Genomic DNA, 21,314 nt, shown 5'->3' with positions numbered 1-21,314 from the left:
GCAGCGCCCAGGAGAGGTTGTTGGATCCCTTGGAACTGCAGTTACAGACGATTGTGAACTATCATGTGGGTGTTGGTACCAAACCGTTGCCCTCTGGAAGAATAGCCAGTGCTCTTAGCACATGAGTCATCTCTCCAGTCCTTGCTTGGGTTTTTTCTTTGTTTTTTGTTTTTTGTTCTGTTTTCGTTTGTTTTTTTTTTAAAGATGTATTTATTTATTATGTATATAGTGTTCTGTCTGCACGTAACGACTGCAAGCCAGAAGAGGATACCAGATCTCACTATAGATGGCTGTGAGCCATCATGTGGTTGCTGGGAGTTGAACTCATGACCTTTGGAAAAGCAGCCAGTGCTCTTAACCTCTGAGCCATCTCTCCAGCCCAGGTTTGGTTTTTTGAGACAGGATTTCTCTGTGTAGCTTTGGCTGTCCTGGACTCACTTTGTAGACCAGAAAGTTATTTCTTTTGTTTGTTCTTGGTTTTTGAGACTATGTGGCCTTATACTCATGATGCTGAGCCTCCCTGGTGCTAGGACTAAAGGTATGTACCACCATACATGTCTAAATCTAAAGCTTTATAGTGAAAGTCTGGAAGAGACACAAATCTGAACTGCTCTCACAGCTTTTGGGTGACCTTACCTTGGAGGAGGAAAGCTGCGTAATCCCCACTCTGAGAGATTTCCATCTTTATACAGGTGCTTTGCTTGCTGGCATCATCCTGAAAAGAAGAGATGTCAACAGTGAGTGCTGTGGGCTAACAGGGAGGAGCATATGGCAGGTGCTCCCGTGGCTCACTCCAGGACAGGAGTCACATTTCCTATCGTTGTACAGGAATTGGACACGATGGTATGTGAAGAGATGGAACTTGCTAAGACTTAACTCCTCATGGGTCATGCAATGCCACCAGATCTGGTTTGGAAACCTAAAGTTGATTATTCAGCTGAGTCAAAGTAAGTTCTATAATGGTGAAAGCTGGTGCTTATCTGGACTTAGCAGAGGCTGGGCGTAACCTTGTACTAAAAGCTCTTCTGATTTGGGGCCAGCTGGGAGAGGATGAGCAGTGGGTATGGTTGAAGGAGCTTGAGAGTTACTAACAGAGTAAGGTGGCTAGACTTATGACAGAGATTTTCAAAAGGAAGTGGCATACTGAATTCCCCCACGTGGTCATCATAACGCTCCATTGTGCTATAGCATAGCTTCACTGTGACATTAAAATGTTCAATTGTGACATCACAGCGCAGCACCATTACCTCAAAATGCTGAACTGTGCCAACACATCACCATGCTGCACTTTGACATCACAAGTCTCTATTCTAAAAATCTTTAATGCTGCTTGTGACGTCACAATGCTCCATGTGCTGACAAAGTACTGCCCTATGCCACCACAGTGGCAAGATAATGCCCTATTGTGTCATCAGAATGTTTCATTGAGACGTCACAGTGCTGCACTGCGCCTTCAGAATGCTGCTCTGTGGCATCATAATGCTTCATTGCACATCAATACTGCTTTGTGCTATCATAAAGGCTCACTGTGTTATCACAGTTTTGCATTTAGACATCATAATTCTGCACTGTGCCATTGCAATGTTCAAATTTGTCACCATAATGTATTGTGATATCATAAACTCCACTGTGACATCATATTGCCTCAAAACGACATCACATTGCTTGACTGTGCAGTCATAGTGCTGCATTGGACAATTTGCAATTGTGCCATCAAAATGCTTCTTTAAGACATCACAATGCTGCACTGTGACCTCACTGTTACTGCACTGTAAGATCATAATGCACTAGAGTGCACTGTAACCATATGGCATTGTGAGTCTACAAATTGCCACTGTGCTACCATAATGCTGCATTGTGACATTACAGCTCCACTGTGACATCATGATATTGCATTGTGGCATCACAATTTTAGTTTTTATTACCTTCCAAACCCTGTTGGCATAATGTTTTGTGGGCTGCATTACTAATAATATTAGTCAATATTAATTATTAATAATCATTCAAAAAAGCCCAATAAATAACTATTTATGTGCAAATTATTAATTCCTAAGTAAAGCTAATACACAGAGGCAGAGGCAGGTGGATCTTGATAAGTTCAAGGCTGGCCTGGTCTACATAGTGAGTTCTAAGCTCACTAAGACACAGGGTCTTAGTTAGGGTTTCATTCTTGTGAGGAGACACCATGACCACGGCAACTCTTATAAAGGGAAACATTTAACTGGGGCTGGCTTACAGTTTCAGAGGTTTAGCCATGCGGGGGAAACATGACGGTGCGCAGGCAGACATGGTGCTGGAGGAGCTGATCGCAGGCAGCAGGCACTCTCACTGTTCAGCCATCTCGCCAGTCCCTGCATTTGCATCCTTTAACTGCTGTTGTGCCGTGGGCATTTTTATGGCCATGTTCTAAGGCTCTCTGGGACCTGGTGACAGCCCATCACATCCCTCAGTGAGAAGGGATGTCCTTGCCTTGTTATACATGTCCCTAGACAAAAGTTTCCTCTCATCTCATTGACTGTTGTGAATGTCCAAGAGCTTCACTGTGCCCTGCAAGCACCAACTGGCTGCTCAGTTGCCGTAGCAGCTGACATTTTCCAGGCAACAATTTCTGGTGATTGTAAAATAGTTACAACGTCACTGGAGTCTTCCCTGGCATGGGATTCATTCCCTTGTTCCTCCAAAGAGCCTGCTCCCTTCTTTGTCTCCTCATCCTTGAGCAGTTCTAGTTAATCACTGCCATTTCTTTCTTTCTTTCTTTTCTTTTTTCTTTTTTTCAAGACAAGGTCTCTGTGTGTAGCCTTGGATGTTCTGGACTTGCTTTGTAGACCAGGCTGGCCTTGAACTCCCAGCGATCCACCTGCATCACTGCTATTTCTACACTGTATTCTGTGGCAGCCCCCATCTCACCACCTGAACCAGAAAGCCAAATAGATTTTAAAAATCTAGGACAATTATTATTAAAAGAAAAAATTTAAATTAGCAGAGGTTGGGGCACTGGTAGGTCCAGAAGATTAAAGTTCCAGCCACAACAATGGAGGTGGTTTACAATGACCATCTGGAAAAGAAAGTGCACATTAAGTGCAACGCTGACACCATCCTGGACCAGAAGAAACTGACAGCAGTGCAGCCTGGTACCCGCTAGCATAAGATCGGTCTTTAAAAATGGAACATGATTTTTAAGGACCATATATCTCTGGAAATTATGAAATCCACAATGGGATGAACCTGGGGCCTTATTACCAAATGAGGGGAATTCCCCCACCTTGCCCCACCCTGCCTTCCTCTCCTACCCTCTGGTGACAACTAGTACGGATTCCTTTTTAAACAATTCTCATGAATAAAAACTTCAATGCAGCCGGGCATGGTGGCGCATGCCTTTAATCCCAGCACTTGGGAGGCAGAGGCGGGCGGATCGCTGTAAGTTCGAGGCCAGCCTGGTCTACAAAGTGAGTCCAGGACAGCCAAGGCTATAGAGAGACCCTGTCTTGAAAAACAAAAAAACAAAACAAAACAAAAAGTTCAATGCTGGAAAAAGTAATTTTAAGTGTGTGTGTGTGTGTGTGTGTGTGTGTGTGTGTGTGTGTGTGTGTGTGTGTAGGTCAGAGGACAATTATCGGGTCTCTGTTCTCTCCTTCCACCATATATGTCCTAAGAAATGAACTCAGGCCACTGGTCATCAGGTTTTGCTGCAAGCACCTTTATCCACTGAGCCCTCTCAGCCCTGTTTGTTTTAGTATAGTTTTGATTTGCTGCAGTTTCACACATCCTGGATATAAGCCTTTTATCAGGAGTATGCTTTGTGTTACTTGATATTCTCCAGCTAAAGCTAAGAAAACAGGAACTTACCACTTCATTGATGGCTTTGATGAGAAAAAGGCTGTCCTTATACAAGTAAAACAATCTCACAATACCTGAAGCAGAAAAACAAGAGCCCGTGAGACCTGGGAGTCTCTGACTCTAACCCTAACCCTGCCCATGCATTGCTCTCCCAGCCTCCCTCCACCTTACTTTGAAACATTCAGTTTGTTCCTCTTCCCAGTCCCCTCCTACTTAGCTAGTGTTGCCCACATCTTCTGGGAGTCTCCTATAAGCACACCAGCCACGGCAGTCCATTCCCAGCCACCTACCCTGGCCATCATCCCACACGTCTTTGCACTGGCACAGCTGTTTGCTGTCAATGTGCTGTGTTCATGAGCTCATTTGAGAGAAAGGATCACCTCTCACCTTTCCACCTGCTTGACCCACGAGGCTCCTGTGCAGTTAACTCTGTTGAAGTCAGGATGTGATTGTCACTGCCTCCCAGGTACTTTTTGTTTTGTTTTGTTTGTTTTTGTTTCAGACAGGGTTTCCCTGTGTAGCCCTGGCTGTCCTGGACTCGCTTGTAGACCAGGCTGGCCTCAACTCACAGTGATCTGCCTGTCTCTGCCTCCCAAGTGCTGGGATTAAAGGTGTGCGCCACCACACTCAGCTGCCTCCCAGTTACTTATAACCTGCCCTTTCACCCATGATAGAGCCAGATCACATAAAGGCATTTAGCTCCCTCTGGGTGAAATTCTAATCCATCTTAATAAAGATTCATGGGACAGCTAGTCCATGACACTGACTGTACAAGGACACCAAGGCAGTCTACTTTCAAATTCATCAAAAGAAGGTAACACAGAAGCTGGGTGTGGTGGCGCACGCCTTTAATCCCATCACTTGGGAGGCAGAGGCAGGCGGATTGCTGTAAATTTGAGGCCAGCCTGGCCTACAAAGCAAATCTAGGACAGCCAAAACTACACACAGAAATCCTGTCTAGAAAAACCAAAAAAGAAAAATTTAAAAAAGATCTCCTCTAGATATGTCAAATCAGTGGGTGCTCAAATGTACTTCAGCTCATATACCCTGAGCACCTCACTCCCCTATCACTGTCACAAGGACGGCATGGCATGGTCACGCACCCCAGTATCTAATGTAGAAAGGAATCCCTGCCTGCACCGCCCAGCACGTCTTCCTCACCATAAATGTGTTCTCTCACTAAGGCGTTTTGGTAGAAGGAGTAGTTGAGACAGGCTCTCATGTAATTCAGGATGGCCTCAAAATCCCTATCTAGCTGAAGATGACCTTGAACTCTTGACCCTCCCGCTTCTGCCTTGCAATTGCTGGGTTCCGTATGTGAGCTGCCACGTGTTATTATGTCTACTGTGTTCCCTTCCCATTTAAAGAAATTTAATTTTTTATTCCAACTTATTTATTTTTAGAGGAGGGCACTCATGCCACCCACTCCTACGGCAGTCAGAAGGCAACTTGCGGAGTCACTTCCCTTCGCCACCCAGGGAGTCCCGGGCACTGAACTAAAAGCTCGATAGCAAGCCCTCTGCCCACTGGGCAGCCCTGCCAGGCTTCGTGTTTCGTTTTGAAGCTTTTTGTTTTGAACTAATTTTACACTTAGAGGAAAGGTACAAAAACAGAAGCAGAAATTCCCTCGTATCCTCCCCTCACTTCAGCTAAATCCCCAGCCCTGCGCTGCCACAGTACAATTTCCTGTTTCTTTTACCAGCCCGTCCTGCTCAGACCTTCAAATCTCTCTTAAGTGAAAAAACAGTAACCCCTCCTCTTTTTCTTCCAACCCCCCCATCCCCTTTGGTTTAGACCTTTCAACATGCCTGATGGTACATCAATGCACCTGTGTGGGTGGAGCAGCATCAGCTGGGTGGTGAGTCTCTGACGGCTGGAAAGGTATCAACCTTGGGGCTATCCTGTCTGGTATGAGATGTCCTTCTCTGGTGCCTTATATTTGACCATGTCCCCTGGAGGGGGAGACCTGGTGGCACTCAGAGGAAGGATAGCAGGTTACCAAGAAGAGACTTGATACCGTATGAGCATATACAGGGGGAGGTAATCCCCCTCAGGAACAGTCATAGGGGAGGGGAATAAGGGGAAAATGGGAGGGAGGGAGGAATGGGAGGATACAAGGGATGGGATAACCATTGAGATGTAACAAGAATAAATTAATAAAAAAAAAGAGATGTCCTTGCACCACTTATTTCTCTTTGCCCTCTATGCTTCAAGGCATCTCTTCCAGACTGGACGGTGGCCAACTGCACTACCCTTGGACAGGTGAAGAACCAAATGGCTACCATATAAGGAGTGCTAGCCTAGGCCTGGCACACCTAACTTTCACATAGTTAGCTAGTAGTTATGTTAGATGAGCAGAGAGAACTCCCCATACCTGACTCCATTTATACTTGGACAAGAGATTAAACAGAACACCAGTCTAACGGTACCTATAAATTAATCTAAAAAGGAAGAAGAACAAATACCCATTTCATCCACAGGAACAATAAGCACTTCATTCCCCACATCTGTGGCCGAGATGGAAACAACGTCAACCTTGAACTTCTCCCAAACATACATCCTTTTGGAGTTGTGCAGATCATAGATTGAGAATCCTTTGGCTCCTCCAATAAGCAGGTAGTCTTGCGAGACAGCCATACCACCGGGCATTGTGTTGAGCTGGGAAAACAGGCATTGCAAGAAGAGAAAACTAATTATCTTTCAGCTGTCGACGCCATCAAGCTATGTGAGCTGATGTTTCAAACAGGGGTAGGGCTCTTCCTAGACACATCATTGCCAAACATGTGCCTGTTTAAAATGCTCACCCTAAGCGTTTCACTTTGGGAGAAAGTAGCCAGAGAAAACAGAAGGTGGACCACATACGTATTCTGAACGTGAGCATGACCACAGGTTCTGTCCTTTAGTCAGTCTAGTGTCCCGTGGGAAGAGCAGCAGCTCTTCGCTGACAGTTCTCAATTGCCCAGCATGGAGGGGGCTCAATAAATTAATGAAACTTTTCAGTGTCAATAACATGACCTAAAGGGCCTTTGTGTAACCTTCAACTAAGCATAACACTCCACTTCCTACAGGCAACACCAGATCTTTTTGGACCAATGTAGAATGCCTGCTGTCTCTCAAAAATGCATCTGTGTTGTTGACAGACAGACAGCTCGGTGAGCATGCCTTCTCTCCCTGAACCAGGCGTTTTCACTAACACAGAAGCGAAAAAACAGGTGCTTCTGTTCATACCTCGATTTCTGTAACTGGAGGGTACATGGTGGGCAGGATCCGGCTCTTCTCAATTTCCCTTAAAGCTTCTCTCTTTTGGATGACCTCCCACGACAGGTCGAACAGGTGGTTCACCAGCTTGTTGATCATTCGGTAAGGCTGAGGCAGGGAGTCCAGGTCTTGATACATGTCCAGGAAGGCAAAATCCTTTTCATCATCCTTAGGCCAGTCGGCCTCTGTTGGAGATGGAATCTCCAGCGGTCCCTTGGCAAACGCAGACAACCTTTTTTTCTGAGCTTGGGTTCCTTTGAAGGATGACATTGCCGGAGCTGGCACTGAGGACTTCTGGGAACTCTAAGCTGGGAAGCAAAGTGAGCAGAGAGATTTTGAGGGGAAAAAGGTAAACAAGAAGCAAACCTTCACTAGCCCAGCATCCTGTGGTCACAGTCATAGGGGCATCAGAAGGAAAGGTTATCTCCCAGGTAACCCAAGGGGATGTGCATTGCGATGGAAGAATGTGACGTTCTGTTGTCTTTCTTCACCTCCTGATAGGACACGTAACTATGGTTTCCATATGGAGTCAACTCACAGCTAATACCCTTTCCTAGTTGTCTGCCTTTGCAAATGGCTCTGTTCAAGGCACTGACTGAGTCTCCTGGTTTCTCTTCCCTCAGGCCCAATCAGATGCACCTCAGCACTTCTAATCTTTGTGGGGCCGTCTGTTCCCTCATTGGTCTCATTGCTGTGATAGGGCCCATGCCTTGACTCTTCAAGAGTCTAGAAATTTCTGGGACATGGAAATAATACTAACGAACTAAAAAGCTTACAAAATCAGAATAATTAGATTTTCCAAATATTTAAAACTTAGCAGCTCTCCTCTACATATCTTTATGTATAAAGCACAAGCCTATAGGAAGGGAATGAATAATCTGTATTTCTAAAGTTTCAAAGTTCTGTATAATTATGTGTAAAAGGGATTTCAAATGTCATCATTTTATTACATTATTTATTTCATGCATGCGCACACCATTGTGCATGTGTGGGGCTCAGGGGACAACCTTCAGGAGTCAGTTTGCTCCTTCTACCATGTGAGTCCTAGAAATTTAACTCAGATCAGTAGGCTTGGTGGCAAGTGCTTTACCCATGGAGCCATCTTGAATGCCACTGTCATAGGTTTTTTTGTTTGTTTGTTTGTTTTTAAGACAGGGTTTCTCTTTGGAGCCTTGGCTGTCTTGGACTCGCTTTGTAGACCAGGCTGGCCTGGAACTCACAGCAATCTGCTTGCCTCTGCCTCCAGAGTGCTGGGATTAAAGGAGTGAGCAACTACACCCAGCTCAAGGTCATAGTTTTAGAAAGCATTTAATGAGGGAATTCAATGGCATTTGAAGATGCTGAGCTCAGGGTAGTATGGTCCTATATTGATAAAGTGGCTGTGGTCTATGCAGTCCTATAAAGATACAGCTACCTTCATGGTATTTCCCTACATGCTTGAGTACACACATGATGCTTCCAGTATATGAGGGACAAGGCGACATAATGCTTGGGCAAGGACCGCTTGAGGGCATTAGTGAGGACAGTAAGCTGTCTCATACAGATCCAGGAATAATGTGGTCTCTTTAACTAGCCAGACTAGACAATCTCATGAGACACAAACAGTGGGTAGAACATTCAGAAGGATCTAGACTTGGTAGTGGAAAAATAAGCCCAAGAATGAATGTTATACCAGTATCACTCATATGGAATGATATATCAGAATATGGAAGACCAAACTGCTTTTACATAACTTCATCTCAGAACAAAGCTTAAGAACATCTACATGAATACAAAACAAAACAAAAAGTCCAGCATCACTTTGCAAACACCAGTGTCCCCTGTAGCTGCTTGCTGCCAGCCACGGTCAAACCCCACCAGGCTCTTCAACATCCAGGTTGGTGGATAGCCCTTGGATTGTGTCTCCTTTGAGCTGTTTGCAGACAGTTCCAAAACATCGGGAAATCTTCATGCTCTGAGCTCCAGAGAGAAAGACTGATTTATATGGGCTCCTCTTTTCATAGGGTTATTTTATGATTGATATGCCACAGTGGTGACTTTGCACACCATAATGGCACTGCAGCAAAGTCTCTGCGTGAGACATCTGAGGATGAGATCTCCATCCTGATGTATACAGTCCTGGCATCTTGTCTACAGCTAATGCTGGACCAGTTTTTCTTCTACACTTAAAGACTGGGTGTTTGGATGGCGAACTGTGGTTCATCCTAAAAAGGAAGCAGATCTTGACAGCATCAGCCTTCTGGTTGTGGTTTTAGAGCCAAGACACTATAGAAATAGAGGGGTTGGGAGATCTTCCACTGCTTTTGAGGAAAGCTGTTATGGCCAGACATGTGGCAGGGGAGTCCCTAAAGGAGGCCTGGAGAGGCCACTGCATGAGGCTGTGAAAGTGAAGCCTTATGTTGGAGACCCCAAGATGCTGGAGGTGCCAGAACTGTGGGATGCCTGCCAGGGAGAGTTACGTAGGGGAGTGGAACCAGTCTAAGGGTGAGAAGTGAAAGGAATTGGCAATCTGAAGAGCCCTTTGACATCAGACATGGTGTTACAGGATTTGGAGTTTGCCCTGGTGGGTTCTGGTCTTGCTTTTGTCCAGTATTTCCTATGTCCCTTTCCTCCATTTTTTTAATAGTAATGTATATTTTGTGCCATTGTATATCGGAAGTCCGTAGTTGATTTTTGATCTTGCAAGAGGTCACAATCAAGATATTGCCTTTAGTTTCAAAGACTTTAGACTTTTAAACTGTTGAGACTGTTAAAGACTACGGAAAAATTGAGGTTGGATTAATGCATTTTGCATTATGATCTGGCTACAAGCCTAGAGCCAGGGGGTAGAGTGCAGTGGTTTGAATGAGAATGGCCCCCATAGGCTCGTATATTTGAATGCTTAGTTCCCAACTGGTGAAACTGCTTGGGGAGGATTAGGAGGTGTGGCCTTGTTGGAGGAGGCATGTCACTTGGGGTGGGCTTTAATGTCTCAAAAGTCCAAGCCATTTTCTAGTGTCTATCTCTGTCTTGTGGTTGCTGTCTAACCATGTAAGCTCTCAACTTTTGTATGTTTTATATGTTGCTGTTAATAATAGAAGATAGTATAGTATACCACCCAGGAAAACAATCTGACAGTGTGCTTTACAGTTACATATACACATACCATATCAACAATCTCTACAAGTATAAAAACCTATATTCACACAGAACCCGTACATAAATTTTAAAAAAGATTTATTTATTTACTATGTATATAGTGTTTTGCCTGCATGCACTCCTGCATGTCAGATGAGGCACCAGCTCTCACTATAGATGGTTATGAGCAACCATGTGGTTGCTAGGAATTGAACTCAGGACCTTTGGAAAAGCAGCTTTTAACCCCTGAGCCATCTGTCCAGCCCCTGTATGTAAATATTTATAACTCCATTTACAACATCCAAATATGGGAACTAGAGTAAATGTTCAATAGATAAATGGATACATATAATGAAGAAGCACTTGGTGACAGGGTGGGATGGTTGCCACATATGACATGAACTAATATCCGTATCTTAATCTGAATGAAAGAACCAGTCTCCAAACTTAAATACACTTATGAAGTATTTGCAAAATACCAAACAAGTAATGAGACTAGCTCAGTTGCTTCCAGGGCTATAGGTGGGGGAGGAAGGACAGCATGAGGCAGGCGAGTCAGCAGCAGTGGTCTTTCCAAGCTTTGGAGCCTGGATACCACAGTACCAATGTAGTCAACAGGTGCTGTGTTTACTGATGCCATAATGGCCACAATCGTTATGAGATAACTATTTCTGGTTTCTAATAAGATCTGAGGCCCACCCTAGGGGACAGGGTACTGCGGACCTGGCTAAAGACCTGTGACTGGGAAGGTCATGGGTGCCCACAGACAACCACTACTTTTGTTAAGTAAATATGTTGTTAAACTGCCTCCTAAATATTTATATTTATACCCATAGGCTAGTACTGTCTTCATCCTTGCTCAAAGAATCTTCTCTTTGCGGTAAATTACGGTTAATGTGAAGATTCATGGCTGGTAGGCTGCTGAGAACAAGTGATTGCTAAGCGCTCAGCCTTAAATGGTATGCCCATATACCCTCTCCAGTGCTCAGGGAGCATACTGAAAGAGGGCATGGAAAGAACACAAAGGCCAGACGATGGGGGTAAAGGGCGGTGATGTGAAAAGATGCCTTAGGAGCGTGACATGGCTGTGGCTCTTGTGAGGCCCCAGCAGCTGCAGTTGCCTGCACAGAGCTTTAAATGTCAAGTTATAGACGGATGAGGGGCTCATGAGGGTGTAAAGTCACTGAGGAGAGAGAAGAAGCCATTGTCTTTAGTGATGTAGCCACAGGCTGGCAAGTTACCTGTGGTCCAGGGGATAGCTTCACACCATGTCCATAGGAGTAGCCCTACTTATATGTCACAGAACAAAATGAAAAACAGAATAAAAAGGCATGAAACGGGAGGGGTGTGGGTGGGAGGAGGAGAGGTGAGGGAAGGACAGGAGGGAGTAGAGGGATGTGTGTGACCAGGCTGGATTATATACATGTATGAAACTGTCGAATATGGGTGCTGCAGCCCCAAGTGGAGCCCAGTGGATGGTGAGGGAGTTTTCCACACCTCTCTATAGCACAAGTGCTCATGTCCACTTGCATACCACATGACACAAAATAGAGGATGTTAGCAAATTAGTAGAACCTCAGAATGGGCCCAGAACACGACAGTGGCTGCTTCCTGCCACCCCCACCTTCATGGAAATCCCCTCGGGTGCTGTCAGACCTGGTACCTCTTCATAGACAAGACAGTAGGATGGCTGGCTGCCCCAGAGCTCATGTCAAAGGCTGTATAGAAAAAGCTTGCAAAGCCAGACGTGGTGGTGCGCGCCTTTAATCCCAGCACTCGGGAGACAGACAGGCAGATCACTATGATTTCAAGGTCAGCCTGGTCTACAAAGTGAGTCCAGGACAGCCAAGGCTTCACAGAGAGACCCTGTCTCGAAAAACAAAAACAAAAACAAAAACAAAAAAAGAAAAAAGAAAAAAGAAAAAGAAAAAGAAACAGAAAAAGCTTGCAGCTGCACAATAAAAATAGATCTGCATTGGATGTTGGTCTCCAGAGTCTGTTTCTCAGGTTTGCAACGCTGCCTCCCTTGCTCCCTCTGGGATCCTTGGTCCCATAGTCAAAAAGAATAAACAATTTTTACCAATGAGTTTGGCATCTTCTTAAAAGGTTAAACACAAGCTGAGTGGTGGTAGTACATGTCTTTAATCCTAGCACTCGGGAAGGAGATCTGAGTTCAAGCTAGCCGGGTGAGTTCTGGGAGAGCCAGGGCTACACAGAGAAACCCTGTCTTGAAAAACCAAACAAACAAAAAATTTAAACAAATATGTAGGACAATGGTCTAGTTGCTCCAGTTCCAGGAGTGGAAATAAAAACACTTGCAGGCCTTATGCACAGTGACTGCATTATTTCTAGGAGCACCAAAGGGGAAACAAGTAAGATGTTTTGCCACTAGGGAAGGAAATGAACTCTCGCATTCCCGGAGGAAGATAAAAGGATGCAGCCAGGACGGAACATAATTTGGTCGTTTCTTACAAAGTTAAACTCTCCGTATGATTCAGCAATCACATTCTTATGTATTTAAACAAAAAAAAATTAAATCTTCACACGAAAATCTGTACTTAAATACAGCCAATTTACTTGTAATTGCCCCAAACACAAGTGCAGTTCAGTGGGTGAATGGATAACTATAAAAATTACCAAGTGCTGATACGTACAACATGAATAAAGCACAGGTACATTGTGGTAAGTGAAACAAATCAGAAAAAAAAACCAACAACAACATACATTTCTACGATACTGTTAAAAATGCAGGAATAAATACATTGAAAACCTAAATCTCATACCTCTTTCCATCCCTCTTTTTGTTTTTGTTCTTTGTTTCGTTTTTTTAGACAGGGCTCTGTGTAGCCTTGGCTGTCTTTTGCAGACCAGGCTGGCCTCGAACTCACAGAGATCTGCCTGCCTCTGCCTCCCTGAGTGTTGGGGTTACAGGCGTGTGCCATTGCATCCACCTAAATCTCACACCTCAGTAGAAAGAAAAGCACCTGTGTTCACCTCTGTCATCGGACAGATCAACACGTAGGCGGCGAGCCAAGCAGAGTAATTTGTACTTTGCCAGTACTCAACAGACTCTTACTGTTTGCTATACAACCATCCTAGCCATCAATCGTTGCTGGAAAATAACAGAATAAGGGATTCAGGGAATGATTTAGACGAAAGAAGCAAACAGAATAACAGGGAAGAGGGAAAGAGGGAAGCAACGGTGAAAATGAGAGAATTACAAAGTAAGAGGGGCTCCATCTTCAAGTTCCACGGAACCAAAGGCACAGTGATCTTCTTTGCCTGTACTTTGCGCATGTTGAGCCTTTTAGGATTTCTTCAGGAAGGAATCATTCGGTTTTCAATAAATAATCCTAGTGGAAAATACTCTCGCTTTACCCCACTCTCCTGCTAGAAACACGTTCCAGGAAATGACTTAGCTCTGCTGCCTGCAACAGGTTTGACAGTCGAAACTGCCGTCTCCAAACGAAGTCTTAGGGGGGGTCCTCTGCCTGAGAAGACCATTTGGCATTTCTGATGGGATTCATGGGTACCTGGGCACACCGGGACGCCTGAGGCAGAGGGACTGACTCACTCAGTGTGCCTCCACGTGGAAACGAGAAGGAAGAAGGCCAAGACAACCGACTTTGCAAGCCTTAGGTTTGCTCTCGCCGGCTGGCGGCTTGGCGTCGCCTTAGTAACTACTACTTCCGGTCGCAACCGGAACTCTAAAAAGCCGCGCTTCCGAAGGTGTGCCCACCCCCGTGTGGGCGGAGAGACCCGGTCCCACCCACCCGGCGACTTACCTGATCCCGACAGTCCCCTGGGACCTCAGGCGCCGCAGAGGACCCACGGGGGAGCGAGTGTGACGCGTGGCTGTGGGTGGGAGCCATGGACGCCTTCATTCGCGTCGCTAATCAGAGCCAGGGTCGGGACCGACTTTTCAGGTGAGTCAGGTGCCGTCGGCCTCCACCCATGCCCCGTCGGAACCCAGTATTTCTTTTTGGAGAAAGAGGTAATAATAGCTCGGTAAATCGAGGCACTAGGACGCGGCCAGCTCCCAATGGTGGAGCTGGGACCCGAGACCCCTCTTTCCCTAACTCCAGTGTAGCTGTGCGTGCCAGCCACCTCCGTGTCTCTGGATGTGACAGCAGCCCATGAGTCCGTATCTCCTAACTTTCCCCAAGAGAGGGAAACTGAGTCCCAGCCGCTCAACATCTTTCCTAGGGATTTCTTTTCGAGAGAAACTTTGTGTTTCTTTTGTACCTAAGGAAGCTGAACACCTGTGGCTTGGAGCGCCGGTGAAATACGGAAAGACAATTTTATCTTCTTTATCTTTTTAGAGACTAGCGAGTGTTAAAAAGCTTTGTAAACTGTAAACTGTACTATGGAGAAAGTGTTTGAACAATACCTCCAAAGTACATGGTGTACTTTTGAAATCACCAGTGAGTGTTTAAAACTAATCCTCCTTGGAGAGAGAGAGAGAGAGAGAGAGAGAGAGAGAGAGAGAGAGAGAGAGAGAGAGAGAGAGAGAGAGACAGACAGACAGACAGACAGACAGACAGACAGACAGACAGACAGACAGACAGACGAGACTGATTAGTCTGAGGGGGGAAAACATAGGAGTTTTATTCTAGGTGTTTAAGTGTTCAGCCACTAATATAAACTAAACCTACATAAACATAGAAAAGTCCTAATGAGACTTCTGGAGACCGCCTACAGACCCTTCATTGCAGCCCTATGGAGGAAATACTTTAATATACCAATTTCACATATAGAGAAACTGGAGCAGGGAGGTTAAGAACTATGGGGCAGAGCCGAACGGTGCAAGTGCACACAGTGGAGTCCGGAGCCCACCTCTTCACTCAGCCATGCTGCCCTCTGTTTAACTTGATAAGATTTTCAAAATGGTTCAAAATACACATACTTCATTAAAAGTCAAAACATATCATTTTAGTGTGCCCAGAAGGTACCCTACACTGTCTTTTAATAAAACAGTAATTTAGGATGCACATATTCAGCAAAATTTTATTTCCCAACTCTTTTAAGGATCTGCATAACCATGAACAAACAAGCAAACTAGCATTCCTAAGCTAATGCCTTGTTTTCAGACCTACTCCTCTGGGACCAGATCTGAGAGAGGAAGATGACGTGAGCAGTTTGAGCCCTTGGGCCAGAAAGTGAATCCAGTCTCCTTGTTCTAAGACAAGTTGGGACCAGCACCTACTGAGTTTTTGTTTTGTTTTTTGTTTTTCAAGACAGGGTTTCTCTTGTGTAGCCCTGGCTGTCCTGGACTCGCTTTGTAGACCAGGCTGGCCTCGAACTCACAGAGATCCTCCACTCCCAGCTTTTGTTACTGTTTTTGGCACCTACTGATTTTTGTTTGTTGTTCTTTTGTTTTGTTTGAGACAGGGTCTCTCTATACAGCCCTGGCTGACCTGGAATTCTTTAGACTAGGCTAGCCATGACCTTAACAGATATCTGCCTTCCTTTGCATCCTGCGTGCTGGGAATAAAGTGTGCACCACCACACCAGGCCCAGCACCTGCTTTTATTAAGTAGGCTGCAGATGCACTTGGATGTCCGGGATTCTGATTTGTTACATTTATCACCATGTCACTATTATCATCGTTACTGAATGTACAGTATTATTAAACAGTTTCGTATAAAATGCTAATTGGTTTTGAAGGACAAACAGTAGAGCCACTAATTTGTATACTGGTGTGTATTTGATTCTTTAGTAAAAAAAAAAAAAAAAACCTAAATGCTGAGGCTGGACTTTTCCTTGTTTCTGGAGTTTGTTTCCTGTCACATAAGTAATAAGTAAGTTTAACTATGTGGTAGAAAGGTTCATTTTGGAAATCTGAAAGTAGCAAATCGCAACTGTGGACCTCTGTGGGGCTGAGTGACACCTCTAAGCAGTTTCTCACTTTGGCCATTTCCATATCTCCATGCCAGCAAAGGGCTTTGGGGGAGCATAAGTGTGGAGCCCTCTTTCCTAACCTCTGTGTTGCATTTCCATTGCACGCTCACCCTTTGGCCCTCCTGTGCAAGGACTATTACAGAATGCTGCTTTTGTAAGAGCCTCCACATGAGAACCCTTCCCAGAATGTCTGCCTCAGCACCACGCTTCTCTCCGCTTCCGGATCATGTGTCTCTCCTTCCCCTCGTGGATCACATTTTATTTGGGTTGTAAGCCATTTTCCTCATTTTTCTTTTCCATTTCAGAGCCACTCAACATGCATGCATGCTGCTTAGGTATTTGTTAGAGTCTAAAGCTGGCAAAGAGGCGGTGGTAATGAAGCTCAAGAGTCTGGAGGCCAGTGTGAGCACTGGCCGTAAATGTAAGTACCTGTCTCTCAGGGACAGTGGCTTCTGCTTTAAAATCCTTAGCCTCGCACCCTGGATTTTACAACACACTTCCAGGGTCTTTGTTCCCACGTACCCAGTAACCCTGCCTGGTGACTCTAGAGAGCCCAAATGCTTTGCTGGAGACCATTCACAGATGTCTTCCTCTGTTCACATCTGGTGTCATACCATAATATCCTCCTGTATAACCATAGCCAGTGGGGCACACGGTAGCTAGTTCACATCAGTTCTCAGAAGGTTTTGGCAGTGAACTTTGGAGAGCCATATCCTGGACCACGGGCGTTTTCCTCCTCCTCTGTTGAGGATGAGCGGAGGAGCTGAATGAATACGCTTTCTTAGACTGTTTGCCAGGTAGTTCCATGTGAAGGGACAAGAGCGAAGGCGGGGCTTCCACTGACGGACACACTTCCGTACAGATCATCCTGGGAAATGCCATGCTTCTCATAGCGGTTGCATGCCTGACTCCACCATCTGATGGAAAGCACATGTTTCAACAGTAGATGAGCAGATACATTAGGATGAGATGTAGATCATCCCGTAGTGATGAGTAGTTTTGAGTACCTACTTCATGAAGGCATATTCCTCAACTTTATGGGACAGAGGAAAATCACATGTTATAAATGATTCTTAGTGCCGAATGTGGCAGGGGTAGAGGGAAAAAAGGATTTTGAAGGAGGTAGGATTTAAGTTGTGGCTGGGGAGAAGCAAAGTATTCTGAAAGGGAGGCTCCCCTAGCTGAGGCTCAGGACCGTTAGAAGCAAACCTTGTCCTGGGGGATCAGTGTCAACCCAAAAAACCAATTTGCAGAGAGAGAGGCTTGAATAGTCAACAAGAGAGTTAGGAAGGCTTTGGGTAAGATTTTTGGATGGTTTTGGAGGCCAAGGTTAGAAATTCTGTCATAAATTCTCTGGCATGTCATTGCTGAGGTGCCCTTTAGAGCTTCTGTAGTCTTGAAAGCCCAGAAAGTGCTTACCCAGTGTCCTCCAGCCAACTGGCGCAAGAGCAGGAATTAGAACCCGACACTCCAGTTTTGAAACAGCCATTTCATGTACTGCTCTGTGTTAGTTCCTGGGAGATTAACGCCAAGTCCTCTTCTGAGACTGTAAGTGTCTGGAGAGTAGCTGCTTCTGGGCTGTTACTAAGTCAAGTACCCCATCTCTGGGTGCCCAGTAAATAGCTGGGCATGGATGACCACTAGTTGACGACCTGTGTGCTTACATAAGGACTGGCATCACAGTGGTTGATCGCTTCATCTAGGAGCTCCACGTGACCTCTGATCACCACAGCCACTCAGTCCTGCCATTTAGCCAGAGGAAGGTGGGCTAGAATGCTAGTCAGATGATAATGCTGCTTTTCCCAAGGCAGCCTTCTGATGGCGCTTTAGCCACTGTTTTATTGCTGTGAAGAGACACCATGATCAGTTTAATGAGGGCTTGCTTACAGTTTCGAGGCCTTAGTCCGTTATGGTCATCATGGCAGGGAGCATGGGGGGTGGGGCATGTGGCGGCTGGGGCATGGCGGCAGGGAGGTGTGGAGCTGCAGAAGTAGCTAAGTACATATTGACCCTGGGGGCTGGAGAAGGAGGAGGAAGGAAGGAAGAATAAGGGGTGAGGAGCAAGGGGGGCAGGAGGGGGCAGGGGAATGACAGACAACTGGGCCTGAAACCCACACCCTAGCGACACACTTCTTCCAACAAGGCCACACCTCCTAATCCATCTAACCCTACCGAAAAGTTCTGCTCCCTGACGCCTTGGGGGCTCGAGGTGAGACCATTCTTATTTAAACCAACACCAATGGGAAATCAAATGTTTAGGGATGTTGAACCTGGAAGTCATGTCAAGTGCTCTTCTCCTTCTGAAGTGCGGAGGTTAGTACACACCTATGATTGACCTTGCCTGGAATATACTGGAAATGAATGCTAAGGCCCTCCTTGGAATGGGGGTGATAAACTGTAACGGTCACTGTCTTTTGGGCTTTGCAAGATCATGCTAGGGCTTCTTTCCTCAGCTAAGACTGAGTCTCCGTAGCTCCTCACCGGGCTTCTGCCTCCCATTAAGTACTAATAAAGTATTGCTTCTGTGGGGTCTCTTTGCAGGGTTCAGACTAGGCAACGTGGTCCATGCCATCCAGGCAACTGAACAGAGCATCCAGGTCACTGACCTCGTGCCCCGCTTATGTCTGACATTAGCCAACCTGAACCGTGTGGTTTATTACATCTGTGACACTGTCCTCTGGGTGAAAAGCGTGGGTCTTACCTCTGGGATCAACAGAGAGAAATGGCAGATGTGGGCGGTCCGCCACTACTACTATTTCCTCCTGCTGAGCCTGGTCCGGGATCTGTACGAAATCTTGCTGCAGATGGGACACGTTGCACGTGACAGAGCAAGGAGAGAGAAACCATCCCGGGACCCTCCTGAGTATAGCGTGCTTAGTGAAGAACCCGAATGGCTGCAGTCCTTTCTCCTCCTCCTGTTCCGGTCTCTAAGGCGACACCCTCCCTTGCTCCTGGACACGGTGAAGAACTTCTGTGACATCCTGATCCCTCTGAACCAGCTTGGGATCTACAAGTCCAATCTCGGCGTCGTAGGATTTGGCGGTCTGGTGTCCTCCTTGGCTGGCCTCATCACTGTAGTGTATCCTCAGTTGAAACTGAAGACCCGCTAGGGTGCCTAGAGGCTTAGAGCTAACTGTTCAGTGGACCAGGCATTTGTTTTTGACACAATGTCTGCTGTTCTTAATTGTTTTAATCATGTGAGCACCTTACTCACCTGTAATGTGGAGTGGGAGCAACAGCGGAGAGTGATGACTGGTACATTCTTTTCTAATGCTGCAGTAACTTCTGAATGTTTTCCCTACAGCTAACATCACTGAGCATCTTTTATGTACACAGTAAGAGCTTAGTGTTTGCTGAATGAACAAAGATGGGAAGGGAAGAAATCATAAAAGGCCCTTGATGGGTCCTGGGTTTCACAGGAGCACATCAAGCTGGAGTTCAGTACCCCTGGCTGTGGTTACGGAGGGGAGCTGGGCTTAGAGCCTCTTACCCTGTTGGCCCCGGCCATTGCTGTGGTTGTGTCCTTACGATGTCCAGAAGTAGACTCCGTAAAGCATCAGTACCTTCGTGGTGTAAGTCGTGTGTATGAGTGGAAGCCTCTTTCTCAGCGATGCTGTGAGTAAGCAGGAGAGCAGCTGAGAGACTGGATGTGAAAGTAGGTAGGAGGTCACTGGTGCCTATTATGCAATCCATGACAGATAAGGAAATTGACATTAAAAAACAAAACTGATAAGCAGAAATTGGTTCTGATTCCTTCCAAGGTATTTCCTGTGCCATCTCATGACCTTCAGCAGCCATTTCCAGGCTCCCAAGTCCCCTGCCTTCTTCCCCTCCCACCTGGCCTGGAACTTTAATTGATGCCTTCTGTTCTAGTCTATGAAAATCAAAACAATCTAGACTTACCCAGATTGGCTTTATTTAAAGCTACATGGCCTTTTGGGCAATTCCACAGTAATTTTCATCAAAATAAGAGAATTAAAAGCTTCCTGTCTATGAATGCAGGAATGTCAGTTTTCTGTGATAAATCAGATTTATGAGGATAGCAGGAGGGAAAACAGTACCAGTGACGAGGACAGGGGATCGCTGAGTCAGTGGCATTGCCCATGCTCGGTCTTCCCCTGTTAGTCTTCCTACCCTGAGCGTGGTTGGTTTAGGTGTATCGAGTGGGAAGACACTGGCCAGCAGGTTGGCCAGTGTCTGCACCTATAAAGCCGTATATATATAAATGAGAAGTAGGCACTAAATAATTGCTTCCCATAAATGTGATGAAGATTCCTGAAAAGTGGGCTGAGGTCCTTGGCACTCTGTTTTTAAAGTGATAATATGCTTTGAGAAAACTGGGGGATTTTGAGAGAAATTAAAGTGGCTAAAATAAGGTACATCTAAATGATTATTTGTACTGTAACACATTAATTGTGTCTAATAAATATTTAGATAAAATTGACTAGTGCAGCTGTGAATGCGTCTGGAGTGGAGTCCGTGGGAGCTCAGGGCTGGCAATGTGCAGACAGGGAGGAAGGGGCAGGGACTCTGTCAAGGCTCTGGCCTGAGAGGTTCCCTTATAGACCTGTCCAGACCACTCCTGCCCGCGTGCTCTCCACGAGCCCAGCAGTGGCTGGCTGCCTTCTTCCTGGAGAAGCCTGCCTTGAGTGCATGGCAGTGTTTGTAAGGATCTGCTTCAGTACTTTGGGCCTTACATATTAGAGAGGTGGAGAACTGCCTTCTTTTGGAGTCTGTGTAAACCTCAGTGGGGCCCTGTCACCCCATCTTTGCATCTTTCTCTTCAACTAACCCTCTCTACCTGAGTTCACATTCACAAGGGGTTTCAAAAACTGAAAAGCCCTGAGGGGCTACACAGACCAGCCCACTCAGTTGAACATTGCTGCCGAGTGCTGGCTCAGCACGTGTCTGGGGGAGCTGGCTTGGCTTGGGGACCCTCCTGTGCACCAAATGGCCAGGATCCCTGCTCTCCTGTAGTGGAAGGAGGGGAGCAGCCACAGGTAGCTCATGTTCCCCTGTTGCCCTGTCATGTGGCAGAACTGCCTTTCACCCTTCCCCTAGGATTTGCCTGCCTTTCCCTTCTCACCTCTCACCCACATTCTAGAATCCCTTCAGAAGCAGCCAAAGAACCAGCTTTGTCAGCAGAGCTTTTAGGCACAGAGCCCTATATCCCCTCTGGCCCAAAGCCACTGCCTGGGACG

At 45.9% G+C, this 21,314-nt stretch overlaps 2 protein-coding genes across 9 annotated transcripts in view; one reads left to right on the top strand and one right to left on the bottom strand.

The window, feature by feature from the left end:
- The window catches only part of WDR93 (WD repeat domain 93), a 59,012-nt gene extending 40,864 nt beyond the window's left edge, over nucleotides 1-18,148 (bottom strand). For 5 of the 7 annotated variants that reach the window (XR_014777593.1, XM_084774168.1, XM_084774165.1 and 2 more), the window contains exons 1-5: nucleotides 13,787-13,898; nucleotides 7,066-7,403; nucleotides 6,303-6,495; nucleotides 3,847-3,911; nucleotides 637-715 (exon numbers count right to left, since the gene is read on the bottom strand). Coding sequence is in view for 6 of the 7 variants with exons in the window: in XM_084774168.1 (XP_084630294.1) it covers nucleotides 637-715; nucleotides 3,847-3,911; nucleotides 6,303-6,495; nucleotides 7,066-7,365 (637 nt within the window). In the remaining variant the exon portion in view is untranslated. Of the gene's footprint in view, nucleotides 1-636; nucleotides 716-3,846; nucleotides 3,912-6,302; nucleotides 6,496-7,065; nucleotides 7,404-13,745; nucleotides 13,899-17,532 lie in introns of those variants that run through there. The other 2 variants (XM_084774167.1, XM_084774166.1) reach the window with 2 other exon arrangements.
- Nucleotides 13,946-20,553, top strand: PEX11A (peroxisomal biogenesis factor 11 alpha). Of its 2 annotated transcripts, XM_084774172.1 has the most exons (4): nucleotides 13,951-14,138; nucleotides 15,303-15,400; nucleotides 16,419-16,534; nucleotides 18,655-20,553. In XM_084774172.1, the coding sequence occupies exons 3-4, from the start codon at nucleotides 16,438-16,440 to the stop codon at nucleotides 19,221-19,223; spliced, it is 666 nt and encodes a 221-aa protein (XP_084630298.1). In that variant the 5' UTR covers nucleotides 13,951-14,138; nucleotides 15,303-15,400; nucleotides 16,419-16,437; the 3' UTR covers nucleotides 19,224-20,553. The 2 variants fall into 2 exon arrangements, with proteins under 2 accessions (XP_084630297.1, XP_084630298.1); XM_084774171.1 differs by lacking the exon at nucleotides 15,303-15,400 and having other exon boundaries at nucleotides 13,946-14,138.
- Nucleotides 20,554-21,314: the final 761 nt, after the last annotated feature.

The sequence above is a fragment of the Acomys minous genome (genome assembly GCF_964271855.1).
Source record: "Acomys minous genome assembly, chromosome: 2".
In the NCBI taxonomy this organism is placed as follows: domain Eukaryota; kingdom Metazoa; phylum Chordata; class Mammalia; order Rodentia; family Muridae; genus Acomys; species Acomys minous.
Note: the sequence above shows the minus strand (reverse complement) of the source record. Positions and strands in the feature narration are given on the sequence as shown.